The sequence below is a fragment of the Pan troglodytes genome, chromosome 18 (genome assembly GCF_028858775.2).
Source record: "Pan troglodytes isolate AG18354 chromosome 18, NHGRI_mPanTro3-v2.0_pri, whole genome shotgun sequence".
Taxonomy (NCBI): Eukaryota; Metazoa; Chordata; class Mammalia; order Primates; family Hominidae; genus Pan; species Pan troglodytes.
In genome coordinates, this window is record NC_072416.2 from 9946232 (window position 1) to 9968516 (window position 22285).

Consider the following 22285-nt stretch of genomic DNA (forward strand, 5'->3'; position numbering starts at 1 on the left):
TGTGAGTTTATGTGTGTATGTATGAATGTACTACCTTGGCAAGAAATTTAAAAGCTGTTAATTTTCATGCAATCTCTTTACCATTTTTAAACTTTTCTTGGAACTGTCCATGTAATTGAGGGCTAGGGGATAAGAAGTCTGAGAATCATTATAGTTCTGTAAGGGTGCTACCATTGGCCCCATTTTACAGATGAAAAAAACTAAGGCTCGGAATGGTTAGCTCACACGCTCATGTTCACGATAGCTTGCAAGTAGCAGAGCTTGAATTTAAACCAGTTTGTGTGTTTCTGTAGATGCAGAACACCTGCATGATGGGCATATGGCTGCTTTTGCTGCGATGAATAGGCTCCCTAGCCTGTCCCTGGCCATGGATGTGGGCCATGCAACCGTTTTCAGAGTCCCGGGACTCTTTGGGCCTTTCTTTGGGGTGCAGACTGAAATCCACAATAGCTTTAGACATTCATGGTGTTTCCTAGGAGCTAGTTTCCAGCAGTTCTGTTCCTCTACTTGCAGGAATACAGAAGTTAAGAAGAGCCTAGCTTTGTGTCCCTTCCCTCTGCCCCTGAGTCCTGTGTTTCTGCTCACCCTCAAAAATGTGAGCAGTATAGGTATGTGTAAAGGTATACCTGCTGAGTGGCTTACAGCAGAACCTCATGTTAGGGGAAGAACTGGGTTGAAAGATCCCGTTTTCCAAGCTTGCACTCCATGGGAGCCATAGTCAGTAGCCAGTGAGACGACAGGAGGAGAGACAAGGCTCAAGGGTCAAGGGAGAAGACACTGTCTGTACCTCCTGAGCTTTCTCTTCATTGTGCCTGCAGGGAAGAGGGAAGGCATTTTGGGCCATGGCTTGTAGGAACAAAACAGGACAAACTTATTTTCCACATATTCCTGCTTTATATGTGAGGCTTGGTGTAAAGACAAACTACCCCACCCTGTGAGATGGGTAATTGAGAATCAGACATAACTGGGTTTGTAAATCAGTCGCATCGCTTCTCTTCTCCAGAAACATATGCAGGTTTCCAACCTGGCAATCTGTTTCTCAGCAGCCTTGGCACCTGAGGAAGGGGTAAGATGAGGATCTGGGTATTTTTATTTTGATTTCTGACGAGATAAGGAGAAAACATTGTCCCTAAGAAGTTATGCTGTAAACGGATAAGAGATTCTGGGTTACTGAAATCCTGTATGGATGCTAAGGTGCTATGTAGCTTAGTCCATTCCCTTTTTTGTTGTGGATGTTAATTATCTAGAATATTGCAACTCAGTAGTGGCTTTAAGCAGGTTTTCATGTACTAGCCAGGGGAAGTTACCACCATTAAAAAAAATTATTCTTTAGGAACGTGTAGCCTGGGGTCTTTATTGTAACAGCAGTCATAGTAGTAGTTGTAGTAGCAATGATAATAATGTAACTGTTTCATTTTATTATAAAAGTAATACACAGACACATTCTTATTGTGAAAATCTAAGCAACATAAATCTGTACAGAGTAAAAATTGAAATCCCCCCCAATAGCCCCTCCTCTATTACCCTAGATCTAAAAGCATTTATTGGATTGATTTATATGTTTCCGGGCCCTTTTGTATGCCCTTCACATGACTGCATGTATGCCTATTTGACGCACATGCATATGCACATACTTCTGTGGATGTCTATATGCATCCACACACATATTTTTAAAGAATCGTAGAGTTTTGCTGTTTGTTTTGGTTTGATTTTTCACATGTGAAATTTTATTATGTATATCCTGAAACTTCTTAGAGAATTTTCTTAGAGATTTTTCCAAGGAAAGACACACAGATGCCCCGCGTTCTTTTTAACTGGTGCATTGCATGCATGTCCTATACCTTGTTTTATTTATCCCCTGTTTCCCCTATTGCTGTTTATTATAGTTGACCCTTCAGCAACATGGAGGTTAGAGGCATCAACCCACCACAATGTAGAAAATTTGAGTATAGGTTTTTTTTTTTTTTTTTTGAGATAGACTCACTCTTTTGCCCAGGCTCTGGAGTGCAGTAGCATGATCTCAGCCTACCGCAGCCTCCACCTCCTGGGTTCAAGTGATTCTCATGCGTCTGCCTCCCAAGTAGCTGGGACTACAGATGCGTGCGACTATGCCTGAGGGCTAATTTTTGTATATTTGGTTGAGACAGGGTTTCACCATCTTGGCCAGTCTCATCTTGAACTCCTGTCCTTAAGTGATCCACCCGCCTTGGCCTCCCAAAGTGTGGGGATTACAGGCATGAGCCAACATGCCCAGCCCAAAATTTGTGTATAACTTTTGATTCCCCCGAAACTATGGTTAGCCCACTATCGACTCAAAGCCAACAGTGGATTAAAACCTATTTTGTATGTTATATGCATTATATATGTATTCCTACAATAAACTAAGCTAGGGTAAAGAAAATATTAAGAAAATCATAAGGAAGAGAAAACGTATTTACTATTGATCAAGTAGAAGTGAATCATCATAAATGTCTTCATCTTTGTCATTTTACATGAGGTAGGCTGAGGAGGAGGAGGAGGACGAGGAAGACAAGGGGTTGGTCTTGCTATCTCTGGGTCTCTCAGGTGGCAGAGAATTTCTGCATATGTGGTCCCGTATAGTTCAAATCTGTGTTGTTCACGAGTCAACTGTATTTGCTTTTACAAGCAATGCTGGAGTGAATATCCTGGTTTATGTATCATGTATCTACCTCAAATATTTCAGCAGGACAGATATCTAGAATTAGAATGGTTACTTTGAAAGATGTGCGTATTTTAGATTTTGATAGTGAGCACCAAAATATTAATATCATCTCCAGGACTGTACCAGTTTTGACTCCCACCATCTGTGTTTCAGGTTACCCATTTCTCCACAGTGATGTCAAATCTATATATTATTGGTAGGCATTTTATTCGTTATTTGATTTTATTTGTTAACTGATGTCAGTCTTTTAGGCAAAAGATGGCCGTAAACTGTTCTAAACCACCAATGTAACTTTGAAAAGCTCATTTGTAGTGGGAGCAAGTTGTGAACTGGGTATTGCCTGCACTTGTATTTCTGCTCTTGGAAGCGTGGTTTATTTTTAGTCCTGGACTCACTGACAACCCACACCCAAGCTAGAAAGCTAGAGGAGTTTGAGGGTCCTTTACACAGAAGCAGGCTCTAATCTCTATCCTGTCATTACATGCAAAGCAATTGCTGCTGAATGGTTGGAATTGGTTCTGCCTGGGACGAAGCCCTTTACTCTGAAAAAGGAGCGCTGTGCTCATTTGAGCACTGCCAAAATCCTGGACCCTCTGACTCAGTGTGGAGTGATCGTGCTTTTGCCTAGAGAAACTATGTCTGAGAAATGGAGCTTCTGCAAAATACAGCTCAAAGGGACCATCAGGGGCTGAGACATTCTAGAGGCCAACAGGCCAGCTTAATGTATACATTAGAAGTGCCAAACTTCTCACCCCTACCCCTAGTAGATTGACCCAAGAGAACTCCAGAATTCATGTAGACATGCTCCTCAGTTTACAATGGGGTTATGTCCTAATAAACCCATTGTAAGTTGAAAATATCATAAGTAGAAAGTATGTTTTCGACATAGGATATTTTCACCTTACCATGGATTTATCCAGATGTGACCCCATCGCAAGTCAGGGACCATCTGTATTAAACAAATCTGAGGCTTAGGCAATAAGATTGGAAGGAGCAGGATGCAAGGGGGGCTTTCTTGAAGCTGAAACTGCATTTTTTCAGAGCAAGTGTAGTTTTTAGGTAGATTTCACTGCCGTCTCCCTTACCCTGGTTTCCCTAATTCCCTGATCTTGATCTTGCCTGCTATGCTTCCCACAGCACTCACCACCATCTATTGTACTGTACTTATTTCTTCTCTGTATTACTTACTTTCTGCCACCCCTCCCCCACCCGCTAGAATGTAAACTGTCTAATGTCAGGGACCTTTGTTTGTCCGGCCCCACTGATGCAGACCTGGGGGCTAGAACAGTGCCTGGAATGAGATCAGCACTAACTAAATATGATTCAGGTGTTCGAGCAAGCCAGTGACTCAAAGTGCTTTTGATACAGATAAATAATAAAGTTTTCTAAAGATACTTTCATGCTCACTTTAATGCAGATGGAGACTATATTGTCGTCCACATTAAATTTGGAAGTGAAAGTAAAATATTTCTAAGTCACACCTTGACATTGCCACTGAGCTAACCCCAGTATAGATGATTACATTGAAGTTCAAGTCCTTCTTTCTGTCTGACTGGAGTCTTGCTTGCTCTGAGGTACGGCAACTGTTATAGAAAGTATTTTTTTTTTTAGTGGAATGTCTGCTATTTTAACAGCCTTGGGAAGTTATAATAAATAGTTATGAAAATGAGAAAAGAAAAAAATGGTTTCCATTCTTCTTTTAAATTGCTGGCAAAGTTGGGGGAAGAAAAAAAGTTACAATATTATTTTACGAGTCAATAAAACTTGGGTAGTTGCCTTCTGCCTAAGGAAGTTTCATTTGAAGATGACATTATTCATTGCCAATTTTCCTGCACTTTTTCAGCTTCCTGTGGGGTATGTATAACCATTCCATTAAGGGTCCTTGTAGCTGAAATGCAGGCAGGGTGGCCCTTGAATGCATGTGAACCCATGTGATGTTGAATGCCTAGAATTTTTTTTGTGGAGAGATAAGAGTATTTTCTTTCCCCACTTCTCCCATTTATTGATGTTGGAGAATCATGCCAGAGCTAGTGGCCTTGATATGGCTCTTTCTCAGTCTCTTTTGAGATGGAATTCAAATTTGCTATCCCCAGATGCTGTTTAAAAGGCTGGCAAAGTGTTGTCATCAAGTGAGCGATGGTTGTGGATATGATGCTACCATTTGATTTGGGGTCTTTGGATGCCCCATTCCTGATTAAGGAGCACTGATGTTATCAATGGAAAAGTGTTCCTCTGGGCTCCTTAATATAGTTGCAGTGTTTATGGGAAGGGGACTTGTCCCCGTGTGTGATTGTGTTTGCATGCACTGGTGGAGAGATGTTCAGGTTTAGTTATCCAGAGAGCAGAGCCCGACTCCAAATAATTTTGATGTGGATTTAGGTCTGGTTCTCATGTTGTACTTTGCAGATCTTCAGTGTGTCTGACTGTGAAAACTTAAGTTTAAGGGAATGGCGGAGCCGTTATTGCAAGATGGATCTGTGGGGATCTAATCACCACTGAGGGGTTCCAACTTTGGGGAGAAAACGGACTGGAAAATCTGTATTGCCTCAGTGCAGCCAAGAGCATTTATTGGGTCTTTACATAATGTATTTGTTTTTCATTAAACCATTCAGATAAAGTCTTATTAAAGTGCCATGTATTATTTATCATGTTTCTTATGAAAATGAGCTGAAGGAAAAAATTCTCTCCTCTTCTTGGGTTATTTACAGGCTTTTCTAATGCCAGCAAGAGAAAAAAAATAAAGGAAAGCAGTGCGAACCCGTCAGTACAGCAGATTGCTTGAGGCAACAGTAAAGAATGGGAAAGGGAGAGTGAGGATTGGAAAGGTAGAATGGTTGGCCTTTTATTCCATTTGTGTTCTGTGGAGTGACTTTCTCTTTAGTTTTGTGAATGCAAAAATAAATAAATAAAGGCAGGTAGGAAGTAAGAGAAGAAAAGAGGGAATTCTTATATTTGTTAATCAAAGCTTGTCCCATGAATGTGACCTCTGATGCAACGTACAGCAAACGTTTTTCAAACTAACCACTGCCAGCACCCCCCAATAAAAGCAGTACCGAATACCAGCCTCTACTTTCCCACTCCCCTGGATGAACTTCTGCCTAGGGCTAAAGGGTTAAACATGCTACTGTGTCCCTGATAAATTGATGGGATGTGTGAGCCCCAGAGAGGTTGGAGGCACTGGTTTTGCAAGATGAAAAGTAGAAAGAAACAGCGGGTTGGGGCCTAGTGTTAGGCAGAGTGAAGACTTCATAGTTATTTCAAACAGAACGACAACAAAAAATAGAGCCGTGGGATAATTAGTTTTCTTTTCTTCAGAAAGCATTTTGATTAGCCTGCAAAGTGAGTTGTGCCTTGCGAGCTGATGGCTGGGTTCAGAGCCTTCATTTGGCTGAGGATGTCGGGGTGAGCCCTGAGGAGGAGGGGATATTTGGGATGTCCCTGGTGGCCAGTTCCAGGGTTCTGCCCCAAATATTCTTTTGTGAGAGAGCCCCCATCCCCTCTCAGGTACGGTTCTGTCCTGCAGGTCAGTGAGAAGCTGTCAGCAAGGTTTCTTTCAGGAAGCCCAACAATCAAAAAAGCTGCTGTTTAGACAGCTGATCTTTTGGTCTGAAAACAAACAAACAAAAAAGAAAATCCAATCACTGGGTCAAAATCTATATTAAAAAAAATATGGCTACTATTCCTGATCATGATTTTATTGCTGCCAAGAATGCAAGAATGTGCTTTTTTTTTTTTTTTTTTCCTGTCAGGACCAAGGACGAGTTAGAGTCTTAATATTTTCTTTCGATTTGCAGATCACATCCTATTTTATTGCATAAAGACTAACGAAATCTACTAATGAATAATTATTACTTCATAAAATAAAGGGGAGGGGAGACCCGTTTGTAAGAGCAGAATGTTAATTTGGCCAAGGAGGGCTGGACAGGCAAGAATAAAAAAATAAATAAATAAACCATTGTAATTTGCTCCCTGCAGCCGACGGAGTAATCTCTTATCAGACACGGACTTCCCTACCCTGTGCATTTATAATTTGAGAGGAGCGGGTGTTCTGGGCTGGGAGAAGCCCCCTTCCAGTCGCCCCGAGCTGGCACGTTAGTCCAACAGGCTTGATTTCCACGCCAGCCTGGGCGGTTGCTCTCATTGAACAGCTTAGGGGCTGGTTCGCTGGCTCGGGGCTGCCTGCCCAACCAAGGCGAGGCACAGAGCGAAAGCTGCGCCCCAAACGCCCGGGGGTGCATCGGCGCTTCGGTGCTCTGCTGGGGGGCGCAGAAACCTCCTCCCCTCCCTCAGCCCAAGCTCCCTCCTGCCCCCAGCCCCTAACGTCTCAGCACTCTACCTCCTGAGGAGGGGAAATCCCTTTTCTGTGTTTATTTGGCAAGGAATCCGGCAAACGCACCGCCACCAACATCTACCACTGTGGGTCCCAGCTGGGCCATCGCGCTAATTGTCCAGCTCGCCTGATGCCGGGCGCGTGGGGCGCTCGCTCGCCTGCTCACCGGCAGAGGGTTTTAGCAGACCCAATTTAAATTTTGGTGAGTGTTTTTTGTGAACAAAAAATAATAAATAATTTTAAAAAAAGCGAAGGGGAGGGAAGGAAAAAAAGGAAAAAAAATCTTTCCCCTGGACCCATTTGACAAATGAGGAGACAGACAGCATCAGAACCAACGGAGTGAGCTTCAGTGTGAGTCAAAACCTCTCTTCCTCTCTTTCTCTCAATCTCTCTCTCTCTTTACCCTCCCTCTCTCTCTCTCTCTCTCTCTGCCTCTCCCCTCCCTCTCTCTTCCTCTCTCCCTCTCTACCTCCGTCCCACCCCTTCCTCCTCTCCCTCCCTCCCTCTCGCTATCCTTGCCCCCCTCCCATTTAGCCTCTTCGGGAGGGCAGCGCATCCCCTGCACCTTCCAGAGAAGTTCCCTCTGCCGGTTCTCGTGTCACCTTCACAGGGGTATGGGGTGGGGGGTCCCTTCCACTTTCCGGGGGATCAAAAAGCAGGCCCAACAACCCAGAAAAGCCAGACGACCGCGCGAAGGGAACCAAATAGTTTCCAGGTCCCCGCAAGTGTTTTAGTTGGAGGCAGAGGAACGCCGGGATCTAGCACATCCCCAGGCGGGGAGAGCCAGGGAGGAGGGACCGGCGGGGTGCGGTGGGGGGAGGGAGGAAGAAAGAGGGGGAGAGAGACAGAGAGAGAGACAGAGAGAGAGAGAGAGAGAGAGACAGCGTGAGCCACCGGTCATTGACTTAGATAACCAGCAAAATTAAAAAAGAAAAAAAAATTGTAGCGCCCAGGCAGAGAGCAACGTGATTGCATGCAAGCGTCCCCACTCGGGCTCGGCGGGCGCCAGAGAGACATGATGCAGCATCCTCTGACGGGGGCCACCTGCGTGGCGCTCCCCAACGTGGGCATGTGTCCCCAGCTTTCGTGTGCCTTGACTTTTATGTACTTACAGCAGGTAAGGCGCGCGTCTGCCCTCGGTGGCTGCTTTCCTGGGGCTGGGCCAGATGGGTCCCCGTGCGTACTGGGCTGCGCTTCGGTGCCTTATGGAGGTTCTGAGGAGGGGGCTCCCGCGTTGCGATGGAAAGGGTGGATGGAAGCCTCCCGCTCTCTGTGGAGCCCAGGCACCTCGCGCTGAGATGTTTCTGCACCTGTCTGAATACTTTAAAACCGCCTGATGCCCAGCCTGGGCACCGGGAGTTTGAAATGGAAAACTGCCTTTTCCTTGCTACCATCTTCCTTGTGTCAGTGCCTTTCGTGGTGATCTGAGTCTAAGACCCCTTTGATGCTAAGAGTTTGAATCTTTGTGGAGGCATTCCGGTGCCTGTAGTGTTAATTCAGCTGATTTAATAGAGAGTGGAAAGGAGAAGTGTGTGGTGTGTGGTGTGTGTGTGTGTGTGTGTGTGTGTTTTCCTAAGTTTGTGTGGTGCTATATTCGGTCCGCATGGGATCGCAGCATTTGAATTTCTGGAGTGTGTCAGCCCCAGTCTGCCTTCAAACTCACTGGCAATGCTGTGAAGAAGGTGAGCTGTTTAAGATGTTGTCTTTGTTGGCATGTGTAAGGGTGTTTGTGTGTGTGTGCGCGTGTGGGTTTTTTTCTCCCTTTCACTTCTCCTTAGTGGTCTTGCTGAGGGAGTCTGTGTTTGCTTTATTTTCCATTCATTGTGCACATTTCAGTCTTTTGACAGCTTACTCTCTGTCTTTCTCAGGGTGTTTCCTTGGGACCCTCTCTGCTCTGTCATTCTTTCTTTATTGGAAGGGTTGCTTCCTGAGTTGGTTCCTGGGCTTGGGAAATAGCTCAGCACTGCCCTTGTAGGGTGACAGGCCAGCTCTCTGTCATTGGGCAGGGGCAGTGGATGTGAACTGAAGGGCTAGAAGGGGTTTTGTCATGCAGATGAAAATCCTTTCTCCCTGGCAGGATCTCCATCCTATTCTATGAAGGTTTACAGTGATTATACTCATTTTATCTGTTTTTCCATGGACTCACTTCAAGAGTACCATTTGTTAACATGAGTGTGTGAACAGAACTTCCTATGCAGGAGTTGAGAGTGGCCCTCTTCCCCAAGACCCTCAATTTCAACCTGTGTTAAAGGAAAGTATATTTTTATAAAATGTCAGGATTCTGTGTTGAACATTTGGGTGATTTTCTATCAAGTTGGTTGCCTCCAGTAAATATTTCTTAGGTGTATTTTCTGTTGCATGTCTTTTTGAGAACAGTCTTAAAAAAATCTTGGGAACCAATTTGTTCTTTTAAATAGTATTTTATTACATTCATTATTGAGTAAATCGTGCCAGAAAACATTTCCCAAGAGAGTATTGATAACATATTATATGCTTCATCTTCCACAATTTCTGTGCCTTTGCTGTGGGTGTGTGTGTAAATGTGTATGTGCATGTGCGTTTTATACCAGTTATTTCCACCAGAAGAAAATTCTAATGAGCATTTCTATAGATGCTAAGCCTCAGTTGGATTTATCAAATTATTACTGAGTTGATCTTTTGCCTTTTACATTTACTTCTTTCATGTTATTTATTAATCAATTTGAATATCATTTACCTAGCAAGTAGGATGCTATAGGTACTCAATGTTCTCCGTTCCTTTGTGTGGTGTTGTTTGTGTTTTTTTCAAAAATACATCCATGTTTCTACCTTCTAGATTTTTAAATTGGCTTACTCATTTGGGCACAACTTAGGAGAGAAGATAGTGACTTTGAGTGAGAGGTTATTCGTGCCATGAGAAGAACAAACATATAAGATAAACACAAAGGTTCTCAGCATCTTCCAGGCAGTCTCTCCCACGAGGAAAAACACCCCTGCTCTGGAAAGGGGAGGCTTGAAGAAAACATTGGCAGCCACAACAAATATTTAGAAGTGACTAAATCAGCATCATGGCTCCATATGAAGATAGATGGAGGGTGGATTTTGAAATGTGCTTTGGAATGCGTCTCCCCCTCCCCTGAAAGGACTTGCAATGCTATCTGTGAAAGTGTTTATAATGTGATACTATGACATAATGTGGGAATGGTGTGCGTGTGCGTGTGTGTGTGTGTGTGTGTGTATTTTCTCTGAGCTTCACTGAATACCTGAAGTATAATAAAGGCAGTCGTTTATTTTTGCCTGTCTCATTCAGAATTAGGTTTTCTAGCTCTTCCTGGAAGCTCACCGCTAGGGTGTAAGTGATATACCTGGAGTCATCTCTCCTGGCCATTACTGTCATGATAGTTCGTTTAAAAGTCTCAAGTCACTTATTTTATTTAGCATTCCAGACAATCGGCTGATTAAGAGTGTGAAATAGTTTAATCTGCACATACTACTTATCGATATGATTTATGTATCTTGTACCCAGACACCACTACTATATTTTTTATCTGCCTTTAATCTGTAGCTATTATTGGATCTCTAGCTAATTTTGGTGAGCAGAAGGGTAATCTTTGATCTCAAAGTAAATTGATCAAGTGGACGAATCAGGCAACATTTATGATAAGTAACACCTTCACTGAAAACAATTTTATTTTATAATTGTTTAGAAATAAACATAATTCAGAAGTCTTTGTCATTGAGATCACCAATTATGTAAGAAAGTAATCAACCCACATTGATCTTATTTTGGAGCATTTATCATTCTGTTTTATAAATCCACAAACTCTGATCACCGGCCATCGAGTCTTCCCTGAAGTATATTTTTCTGGAATGCAGTTTCATATGGTTATTTCTTATCCAATAGCTAAGGAAAATGACTTCATCAAATGCTTTCTTTGTCTCAGCATGAACATCCAACCTTTCCTCCTAAATTCTCACAGATTTATCCATAAGACAACTCATAAAAACAAAAATCAGTTGGGGTGCCTCAGCATCGGAGTCTACTCTGAATGGCCAAGAGTAAGTGACAACATATCACTTTTGCCACGAATAATTTATTTACTTAGGCCAATGAAGAAGCAACTTTGATGTTTACATTATTTGACTTATCCTGTTTCACTTATTTGTATGTCCCAATAACTTTTATCTAGATAAGTGTTTACTTACAGCTACGATTTCTTTTCTTTTCTCCTTCTCCTCTTTTTTCCTCCACATCCAAGATGTTACTACAGTTTAGAGCTGCAAGGTGGGATAATGCTAAATAGTTCTTTTGGCGTCTAGATATCAGACCCAATGATGTACTCACATAGGAACACACAAATGTGTATACATACACACAGACACATATACACACACACCTAGTATAGAGCATATATTTTGTGGTTGTCAACCACTTTCAGATGGAACGGACAAGTAGTCCTTGGAGCAATTGGCTTCAATCTTGCTGTCCAGGGAAAGTCCCTGCCTCAATCTCCTTTCCTGATGCACTGCAGTGGCTTCATGCTGTGTCTTCTTTGATGGTGAATCTTCTTGAAGCTGAACTTAGAACTCACATATCCCCAATACATAATCTTCCACGTTCCAAAGTAAGTACTCATGGAACCATTCTTGCTTTGAGGAATAATTCTGAATACAATTCCACATTAGGGGGTTTGCAGCAAGCTAGGTCAAAAGAGAACCTATTTTGTTTTCCTGATAGAGAAGAAATAGAAAACAGCCACACACACACACACGGACACACAGGACACAGAAATCTAGAGATGGTTTTTTCCATTCTAAGTAATAGAGGGCAAACCTTATAGCACCCATCTCATGGTAAGGTATGGTGAGGCAACAGACAGGATGGATGATGAGATGCGTTTTCTGATGCAAACTGCGTGTCAGATTCCACCCAGAGCTGTTTTTTTTTTCCACTGAGTTTAATGTCCTGAAAGAGGATCAGTAGCATATTAACTTAATTTTCTCTGTTCTTACACCACCAGTGTCTCTCAGTACTATTCTAAGAAAGCTTCTCATCTGTCAAGCCCTATCCACTGAGAACCTTTTTATCAGCCTAAATTTAAAAATACGTCAAATGCTTAAAATCCACATTAGAGGGGGCAGAAAAGAGCCTCTAAAGTGGGCCATGCCACTGTCAATATTCGAAGATTGGTAATTTTTCCCACTTAATGATGATCCATGTGGTTTGTTTTAAGTAGTGAAGTGGTTTGTACAAAGGGTAATTCCCAGTAAATGAAGCCATTGCTCACTGTGGACATCTTCAGATCGAAAGCAATTGAACTGAAACCTGCATATCAACCCTTTCTGTCTTTAATTAGAAAGCGATTCTCAGTTCAGAGAATCACCTGGGGAAGATGGGCTCTCGCAGGAAGGCTGCAGGCGTTGGGGAGGGTGGCCCCATGCACCAGCCACGGTTATAAATTTTGGAAACATTAGGTAGGTCATAACAATTATGACTGTGTAGAAAAGTTCAATTCTCATTGCAGTTACTTACCTTGTGTTACTCCATCTGATGATTTATAGGGGTCCAAATGGAATTTATCACATTCTTTCTTTTTGGCTTAATCCCGTGTTGATTTATTAGATAGTTCTGTGGATTGGGGGTGGTCGATAGTGTCAATAAAGCAGAAAAGAATTAGGATAGATTAGCTTCATGTCTGAATTGTTTAAAGGAATTTAAGTGGCTGGAATGAGCACATTTCCAGGCCCAGGTGGCTGCCTGATAGAAGAAAGGTCCCTCAGTCTCTTTCTAGAGGGATGTCTTACTTCGTAAACTGGTTAACCAATCTTTCTTGTTTCTCTGATCTTTTCCAGTTAAGAGAAGGCATGAAATGTTAGGCTGTTATCAGCCAGGTAAGGCCCACATTTCAGGTGAGCTGGGGGTCATCTGTGCTTCCCCCCTTTGGGGAACCTATGGAGAGCTGCGTGTTGTGGACATGGACTGCAGGGCCACCTGGGCTGCCTCTGCTTTAAAATTACTTAATCCAACAATCACTTCTGAAAATTGTAAGCATCTGTTCATCCACAGACCAAAGCCTTGTGCGATTCGCCTGCCCTGCCTGCCATTTTGAGGCAGTTTCTGTGTTATAACATGCAACTGGCCGCTCCTGCCTTTGCCCGGCTGGAGAAAGTCCGTGTTATTAGTGCTCACCCGCCATCTGTTTTCCTTACAGCTGACCCTTGAGTAATTCTCCAGTAGCTGATGGACTGAGGGTAGACAGTCTTTTTTAGGGTTTTCTGATTCATTTAACCAGGTTCTTTGCCCCAAGAGGAAACATAATGCTTGTTTATTCATATTGGCCGGGTAAAAACAGTGTAGTTTGTCAGGCAAATAATAGTCCTGTGGAAGGGAACGAAATTGCAGCATTGTAAACAAAATCAGGTTGCTGACTCTGTGCCTAAGGGGGCTGGGTGATGAGCAGGACATGTCATCCCGCGAATGAAGCAGAGCTGACAGGTGTGGGTGTAATTGCCCCATCTGCAGACACCTTTTTAATGGACGGGGAGAAGTGTCCCAGTGTTCTGTTTAATTCAATTAAGAAAAGCAAAGAAAGTTCCATTCATCAATAAAGTTTCCTATTGCCGGGTGCTGCCCAAGAGAACTCTGCCGGGCTGAGCGTTGGCCCGTGGCTGTTGGCATGATGCAGCTTGCCTCACCCAGCCCTATTGAGGGCGGCTGTGTCAGATAGGGTCAGCTCTCAGGCACAATGGCCCAGAAGAGCCCTGGCCCTGGCCCTTTAACCATGCTGAATACAGGCGAGCTAGCGAAATGAGCAATGGACCCGCGGGCTGCCTCTGCTGGGAGACACAGCTGGCCAGGGTTCTCTCTGAAGGATCCTGAAATGCAGTTCCTGAGCCTGGCATATGATTAGGAAAGAGCTTGTGTGGTTGGAATGTCCTGGCTCCTGAGAGCGTTTGGGGAAAGAGGCTTTTCACTGTTGTTTCTGATCTTCCTGTCATGCTATAGCCCTGATTGATTGATCCCGGCTAAAAAAGTGACAGAATTTGGAACCAGGGTTGGTGGGGAGGAGGTAGAGAGAAGGAGAAGATGTTGATCAAAACTGTAAAAACTGACGTTAACTGTGGAGCACCCATAGTCCTGTTGGTATGTTTTATCAAAACTTCATCAAGGGGCATACTTATTAACATGGAAATAATTGTCATGGTCCAGTATTTCTCAAACTTCAGACATTCACGCACCGCTTCCTAAGTCCTGCCAATCTACCCATTACCAGAGTTGATATCTACTTAATATTTTTTAAAATTAACTTACATATTAAACATAGACTTGCCCAAACCAAATAAAACACAGTCACGGAATCACACCTGTGATCACACTTTCCCAGCATACATGTATTAATTCACCTGTCCATCCACCCATTCCATGTTGATGGAACTCCTGATAGGTTTATGGAACTCCAGCTGCCCTTCTAGACTCTCCCAGGGAGCAAAGCAAAGGCCCCTGTCCTCACAGATAGTCTGTTACATTGTTCATCTCTTTGCCATCTTGTGAACCATGCATGCAGTACAACGCTTTGGAAAACTTCCGCTTGGCCTGCTGGATTGCCTGGGAATCCTCTGCCGTGTCTGGTCTGGAATTACTCATTCCCCTACCTTGACCTAATTTGCAAGGGGCAGGGCTAGAGTTAAGTTCTTTGTGATACTTTTTTTTCCATCTGCCAGATCAGCAGCCAGTAGTGCACAATAAAGGAAAATAGCCATACATTCAACATCTACATCCCAAGGAGGGCTTTAAGATGATGGGGCTGGGACTGGGAAGCTGCTGTGGTCCTTAGCACTCAGCCAAGCTCTAGCTGAAGAGCAGCCTTACCCTGTTTTGATCCTTTTCTTTATGTGTCTTGAAACAGAATCAAAATTAGGAAGTGGAACTGGAGTGGAAAGCATTCAGAAGGTTAGTGTGTGTTCCCAGGGATGCAATGATTATTTTTTTCTCCCCTTTTGTGGCTATAGAACAAAGTAGAAGCAACTGTAGGATTTAAGTGACTCCAATTTCCCAGGACTGATGAGTAAATGCATGAAAGGTTTAGTCTTGATGAGCCTTTTCTTTTTTTTTTTTTGGCATTTGATGTTTGCTCAGGATTCACCTCAATGACTAGATTCCCCTTATCAAAAACAGTAACAAACATCCCCGGTTTTTCCCTTCCATAGATCAGCTTCCTCTTGCTCTGCCTGAAGCCAGGCATGGGGCAAGCCCTGCTCTTATGGAAAGGTTGAGAGCAATATTGGTACCTAAACCCAGAAGGAACAGCGAGGTTTACACACTGCATTAGCCAGCTGTCCATCTCAAGTGTCTCACAAAATCAGATGAAAAACCCAGATCTATTTAGAGCCAGTTGGTATCATGGTATCAACCTTCCCAAAAGTACAGGTTTTTTTGAAAAATGGTAGTGTTTCTGAAGTTATATGTAGGACAGAAGTCCTGAGCTGAAGGCTCAATCCCAACTCTGTTATTCAATTAGCTGATCCAGCTGAATTGAGCAAGATAGTTGTTTTTTTTTTTTATTTGGGGCCTTAATTGCTCCTTCAGAAAAACAGGGATTAGAATAACCATTTCATACTGTTCTTTGTGAGATTAAGTAAGATGCAAATGGGAACACTTAGCTCAGTGCCTGGGATGCAGTGAGCAGCCTATAGATGTTTGATAAAGAAATGAAGGAAGGGCCGGGCGCAGTGGCCCACGCCTGTAATCCCAGCACTTTAGGAGGCAGAGGCAGGTGGATCACTTGAGGTCAGGAGTTTGAGACCAGCCTGGCCTACATGGTGAAACCCTGTCTCTACTAAAAATACAAAAATTATCTGAGCGTGGTGGAGCACACTTGTAATCCCAGCTACTTAGGAGGCTGAGGTAGGAGAATCACTTGAACCCAGGAGACAGAGGTTGCAGTGAGCCGAGATTGTGGCATTGCACTCCAGCCTGGGCAACAAGAGTGAAACTCTTTCTCAACAGCAACAATAACAACAATGAAACAAAGGAAGGCAATATGTTAAAGAAATGTAGGATTTGTTTATTGAAGCTGGACATAAACTTCTGCTTTCCATTTCTCTCAAATTAACATGATTAATACACCCATGGCCTGCCAAGGACACAGACACAAGGGACTCGGGTGTCACTCCGGGTCTTCTTGGTTCCACTACCCTGTTTGGGAGCTCTTCTCTTTCTTCCTCCGGTGAGCTGTCATTTCTGCTTGTGTCACTGGATTGTAATATGGCTACACAGCTCAATTAATGCTCACTGTCAGGAGGAGGGAAAATAAAAATTGTCTTGCTCTTGTCAGTAGCGAAGTTATTTACTTTCAAAAGCTGACAGAATCACACTGCAGGGCCTTCATTTATTTCCATTCAGAACGTCATTATTCTGTGATGCCAGAGACTTGGGCACACGTTGAAGTTTATTCCCATAAGCTTTAATATGGTGGGGCCCTGCTAAAGTGTAGATCGTCACCCAGGAGAGTCTGGGACAGTCTGGCGGGGCTCTCTGGGGGCCCCAGGGTGCCTGGGTGCTTGGCACTGATGTCTGGGAGGGTACCCCAGTTTCAGGATGGACCGGGAAAGCTGACACGTGCATTTTCATGCCCTGGATCTGTTCTAGGAGAGGCAGCGTGTTCCCCACTGCTGCTCTTCCTTCTGAAGCAAAACAAAGGGGTGTGGGACTCCTAGTTCCACATCACTCTTCATCTGGGCCACTCCTGGAATTTCTGGAAACAGGAAAGCGCCTCCTGAAGGTGGCTTTGCTTTGTATCTATCTATTGTCTCTGCTTAAACTCGTTGACAGGTTCTCTCAACCAAATAATCTGCATAAAACTATGCAATTTTTTGTTTGTTTGTTTGCTCTCTTTCTTTCTTCCTTTTCCCCCTAAGGGTTTGCAATGAGCAGTTAACACAGGAAGGGGCTGAGTGGAGAAATTCTTTTCTTCATGGTGCAGTGGCAGAACCTTCCACTGGGGGTCTCCATTTAGAATATGTGACTCAGGATTCCTGAAGACTTTCTTTTTTCCTTTCTTTCTTTTTATCTTTTTTTTTTTTTTTTTTTTTTTTTAAGGCTCTTTGGTTCCGTTCAAAAAATGAGGCTCTTTCGGACAGCAGTAGGAGAGGCAGCTTGTAAGACCATTTAGGTAACGAGAGAAGCCAGCCTTCTTTCACAATGATGATCATAATAATAAAATAATTAAAATAATGAAATAATCAATAACTTTTATGGAGTGCTTTGTGACAAGCACAAGACTAAGCACTTTTACATGGATTATCACATTTAATCCCCCACAAAAAAGCCTCCAGGGAGTTGAAATTAATGGCTTCATTTTTAGATGCAGAATCCAAGGCTTAGGTGGGAGAGCTGATATTTAAAACCAGACACTTTCGCCCCAAAACCGACACTTAGAACCACTATTCTGCACCATCCCTATGTCCTCCTCCTCACTGTGCCGGCCAGTGGCTGGTTCTGTATGATTTACGGAGAGACCTCTGCCAGGTTCCTGCGATGGAAGAATAGCTCCAATTGATGGAGTGGGCCTCTTTTCCTTTAAAGGCAGGACTTGCCAAAAGAGGAAAGAGTTCAGGCGACCTGTCAACTTTGAAGCTCTTCCCGATTTTGTTTTTTTAAGTCATTACGATTTTGTTTAATGAATTGCAACAAACCATGGGGCTGTTGGACTCGGGGAGGAGGGAGGGAGAGGGGAAAGAATGAGGCTGTGAGAATCATCAGCACTGAGAATGATGGAGTGTATTTCTCCTCAACCAATTCCAATCCCCAAATCTCTGTTGTACTGGGGAGCTCTCCAACTAACAGAGGAAACGCAGTCACTGCCCGGCACCGTATTAATGATTTATACACCACGAAACACTGCTTTTGTTCACTTGCGGGGCCTGGTCGTGTTCATAAAGGAATTTCAGGGAGTTGGGTCCTGCCTTGCCATGCTGTTTTGCTCAGTGCAGTGAAGACTGCTTCATAAATCAAAAGAATTTAGTGCTTTACAACCTTCCTGAGCTCTGAGATGGTGTGCGCCTGTGTGCGGTTGTGTATGTGTGTGTGTTTAATCAGATTCACTTAGAGACATTTTCATTGCCTTTCTATAAAGAATGAATGAAGAATGGGATGCGATCTGTCTTAGGTGTTTCAGGGCTGATTGGTTTGTTTCACAGTGGCATCACGGTCCTATTTGTTTCCCATTTGGTGTTTATGCTTTATGGTGTTGTCTGTGAAAATGGGCTGACACTCTTTTATTAGCATAAAGAGATTCAGATCACATTAGAATCCTCCGTCCTTCTATATCATCAAAAACAACAGGCAGGGGAGAGGGCGAGTTGACTGTAAGCCGAATCACCATTTGTTCACGATAAGTCAACAGGAGCTTGATGTGATCTTTAAACAATGGGGTTTTTGAGGCTTTTAAAAATGATTCTTTTTCAATTTTTCACTGAAAAAGAATGCTGCTTCGTTTTGAATGTTATCGAGGACATTTATTTTCCGGATTGGGAATTCTGGATGTAGGAAAGTTTCTTCTCTTGAGTAAGCCACAGAAAGCTCTAATTTTAACCTCCGCTTTTATTTTTTTCCTAATTGGAAGAAAACAAATCATAACCTCATATATTTTATTTGGAGCCCTCAATCAATCTTTCAAGATACCAGCCGAGAAAAGCTCTATTTCTTTTTTTTTTTTTAATGAATTGCACTTGTACTTGTGTTTTCTTAATTATGTCATGCATTTCATTTTGTGTGTGGTGATATTTCTTTCCCTATAGAACTGAGAACTGAAAACCAACAGAAGACAGAGTAGGAGTTTGAGGGGGTAAAACAGAATATTTAGAAAATTAGAATGATACTTTAAATATTCCAGTCAACAGTAATATTTTTGTCTATGATAAAATCTTGATTTTAGGAAATGCTCTTGAGTTAAAAAAGAAAGATACGTAAGGCTTTTAGGAAATAAACATGTCATTTTAGTAGAATTCTGAAGTGAATACATGAAGGAATAAATGCAAAGACAAATGATTAAAGCCCTACTGTACCCTATCCCCCCCCATACTGGGGGCTTGAATTTCTTTTACAAATGTGAAAGTTTTAGCTATCTGGTTCTTATTAACATTTATGCTTATAATTTTTTTAACTGTCCAGTATGCTTGTCAGTAATGATGAAATTGAAGCACATATTCATTGTGGAAGATAGCCTTTTATAGTCTTCCTGAAAAGTGGAGAACAGAATATATATATATATATAAAGAACATTACACACACTTTTCATCATGGGACATATGATACAGCATTTTGGACTCGGAAAGCAGGTGTCCAGCAAATGCACTTTACATTTATATTGTACTGATTTTTGTATTTTTGTTTGTTCTCTATTATTTGAATCCGTGAGTGTCTCATTGTTTTTAATTATGTCTACATGGCACAAGACAGCAGTCAACATCTGCTCTATTGTTTACTTGGTTTACATATATCTTTGATGGGTTATTAAACAATCTATTTTTCAAACCCCAAACAGAAGAAACAAGCTGAACCCGTATTATAGCATTTTGTAAAGACCCATTATGCAGTTAGCACTTGGGATTTGTGCAAAGCTGGTGATTCACCCAAACAAACATCCCTTTATTCTGATAGTTCTTCCTGGCTTTGTGAGAAATATCAGTTTCCAAAAAAATAAAATCACATTTCCTCTTTAATCATGCAGCGTGCCAAGAAGATTATGTGTTTATATGAGGGATGGATCCTTCACTTTGTGTATCAGAGAAAGATCAACTTTCCAAAATAATGATGTCTTTAATTCAAGGCAGCAGTTACTGTATTACATAAGACGACTATCTGCTTACACATAGCAGACTTTTGAGAGTTACATGGTACTATCGGAGAAGAGAAATGCTATGTTTTTAACTGTTTGTATAATCTTCCTAACACTGCATGATCTGTTTACAGAAGCCGTAGCTGGTCATCGCTTGCAAGGCATGTGAGGCCCAGAATGATTAAGTCACCTCAAATCTGATTATTTCTCTGAAGTCAATGGTTAATAATTAATTTACTCACTCATTCATGCAGCACATCCTTATTTAGCCTCTGTCTCAGAGATTGGGTTGGTCATTGAAGGGATACAGACAAGGAAAGCAGGTCTGCTTTTGTTCATGGAGGTTACAAGTCTGTGGGAGAGAGACAGGCCATGAGCAAGTGATCATCACATAACTGTGCCTTGCCAGGTGTGATAAATGCTCTGAAGGAAAAGAGTAGGAGTTGGATTCAGGGGTGAGGGAATCTTTTTTGAAGAAGTGACATCAAAGCTGAGATGGAGTGGGAGGTAGGCAAGGAGGTGGGGTCAGGGTGGAAGAGAGGATTCACACTAAGGCATAGAGTGTGTGTAGTGCCTGTTGCATGCCTAGGTGTCTTTAAGATGCTGGAAAAACAAAGGGACCAGGAAGCCAGTGAGAGAGGGGTAAAGAGACACATAAGGGCCAGAGACGACTGGAGTTTGGAAATCTTGACCTAGAGTTGGATTTTTTCCCAAGACGAATGAAGAAGACAGAACACACACACACACACACACACACACACACACACACACACACACACACACACACAATAAGAGGGTTTAGGCAGGAGTTAAATGACCATATTTAGCCTTTTTACAAAAGCCAGTTTGGCTTTTCTGCAAGAATAGAGGGAGACAAGATAGAAAGCTGAGGACGGGGGTGTCAAGTAGGAAGTCACTGCGATAATACTGGTGCAAGCTGATGGTCGCTTGGACTAGGAGTGGACAGAAAAGAAACGGCCAGGAGTAAAACGTTTTGAAAATCAAGCCTGAGATTCATCCCCGAAGCTGATGTTCAGCCAGAAGAGAAGAAATGCAACTCCCTGAAGTCAGACTTCTGCAGGCTTTGGTGAAGTCAGGTGGCACTGACCTGGGTGGTATGCAGCTTCATGGAAGTGAGTGACAGGCCAGTCTCAGCATATCTTAGGCCAAAGCTCCCAGAGCTCAGAAGTTTTCATCTGAACTCTACCATCACCACCACTATCACCACTGTCACCAATCCATTGCTATTATCACCACCACTATCACCATCGCCATTAGGACCGTTACCATCACCAAGCAACTGGTCTCATGTATTAGTTGGTAGCAGTCACCAAAGACAAAGGCACTCACCAGCTTGGCAAGGTGCTCTGTAGCATCCCACTTCTAATATGGTGGGTGAGAAGTGGGGAGTCAGTTTTATGAAATGTCCACTGAGCAGTGCCTCCACCCGCTGCCTCCAGCCACAGGAGTACAGGAGTGAAGTGCATTCACGGGAATGTGAAACAGAACTGACTTTGAGTCTGAAACAAATTACAAATCTTATGGGCCTCCAACTAGCTCTATGGGCATGTTTCTCGACTTCTCTGCAGTTTCATTTCTACATTTATGAAATAGAGGTAACAGCAAGACCACAAAGACATAGCATTGTTAGGAGTATGGCACGAGCTAGTTCGTATAGCACCCCAGTACAGTACCCAGCAAACAGAAGGAGCTCAATACGTACTTCTACTTTTGGTGCTGGAAGTGATGGTGGTGATGGTGGTGGTGATAGTGGTGGTGACTGTGGTGGTGATGGTAGTGATGACGGTGATGATGTGAAAATGGTGGTGGTGGTGATTGTGAATGGTGACGGTGGTAGTGGTGGTGATGAAGGTGATGGTGGTAGTGCTGGTGGTAGTGATGGTGCTGATGGTGATGTAGTGGTGATAATGGTGGTAATGGTAGTGACGGTGGTAATAATGGTGATGGTGTTGATAGTGGTGGTGGTGGTGATGGCCATGGTAATGGAGTTGGGATAGTGGTGATGGCAGTGATGGTGGATGGTAGTGTTGGTGATAGTAATGGTGGTAGTGCTGGTGGTGCTGGCGGCTCTGGTGGTGGTCGTGACAGTGCTGATGTTGGTAGTTGCGGCGGTGGTGGTGGTGGTGATGATGTTTGGTGATGAGAGTGATTCTGGTTAGATGCAGCATGGTAGAATAGTTTCACACATAAGTACCTGGATTCAGATTTGGTTCAAGTCTACCACTTACCAACTTTGCACCATTGGGCAAATTATTTAACCTTTCTTTGTTTTAATTGTCTCATCTGTGAGATGGGGATGATGATATTCATTGTCATTATGAAGACTAAATAATTTAATGTTTGTTAAAATCAGAATAGCATTCCTATAAACAAACTCTTAGACATAGCGTTTGTTAAATAAAGTGCCAGTGCAGAATACAGCTTTTAACCAAA

The 22285-nt window shown here is 42.9% G+C and overlaps 1 protein-coding gene across 31 annotated transcripts in view; it reads left to right on the top strand.

The window, feature by feature from the left end:
- Nucleotides 1-22285, top strand: part of RBFOX1 (RNA binding fox-1 homolog 1) — a 2477231-nt gene that overhangs the window by 2060679 nt on the left and 394267 nt on the right. For 2 of the 31 annotated variants that reach the window (XM_054668823.2, XM_054668853.2), the window contains exon 1: nt 7873-8130. The exons of 23 other annotated variants lie outside the window; for them this stretch is intronic. In XM_054668823.2, coding sequence (XP_054524798.1) covers nt 7987-8130 — 144 coding nt within the window. In that variant the 5' untranslated portion in view covers nt 7873-7986. Of the gene's footprint in view, nt 1-7868; nt 8131-22285 lie in introns of those variants that run through there. 6 more of the 31 variants (XM_054668829.2, XM_054668833.2, XM_054668843.2 and 3 more) reach the window with 6 other exon arrangements.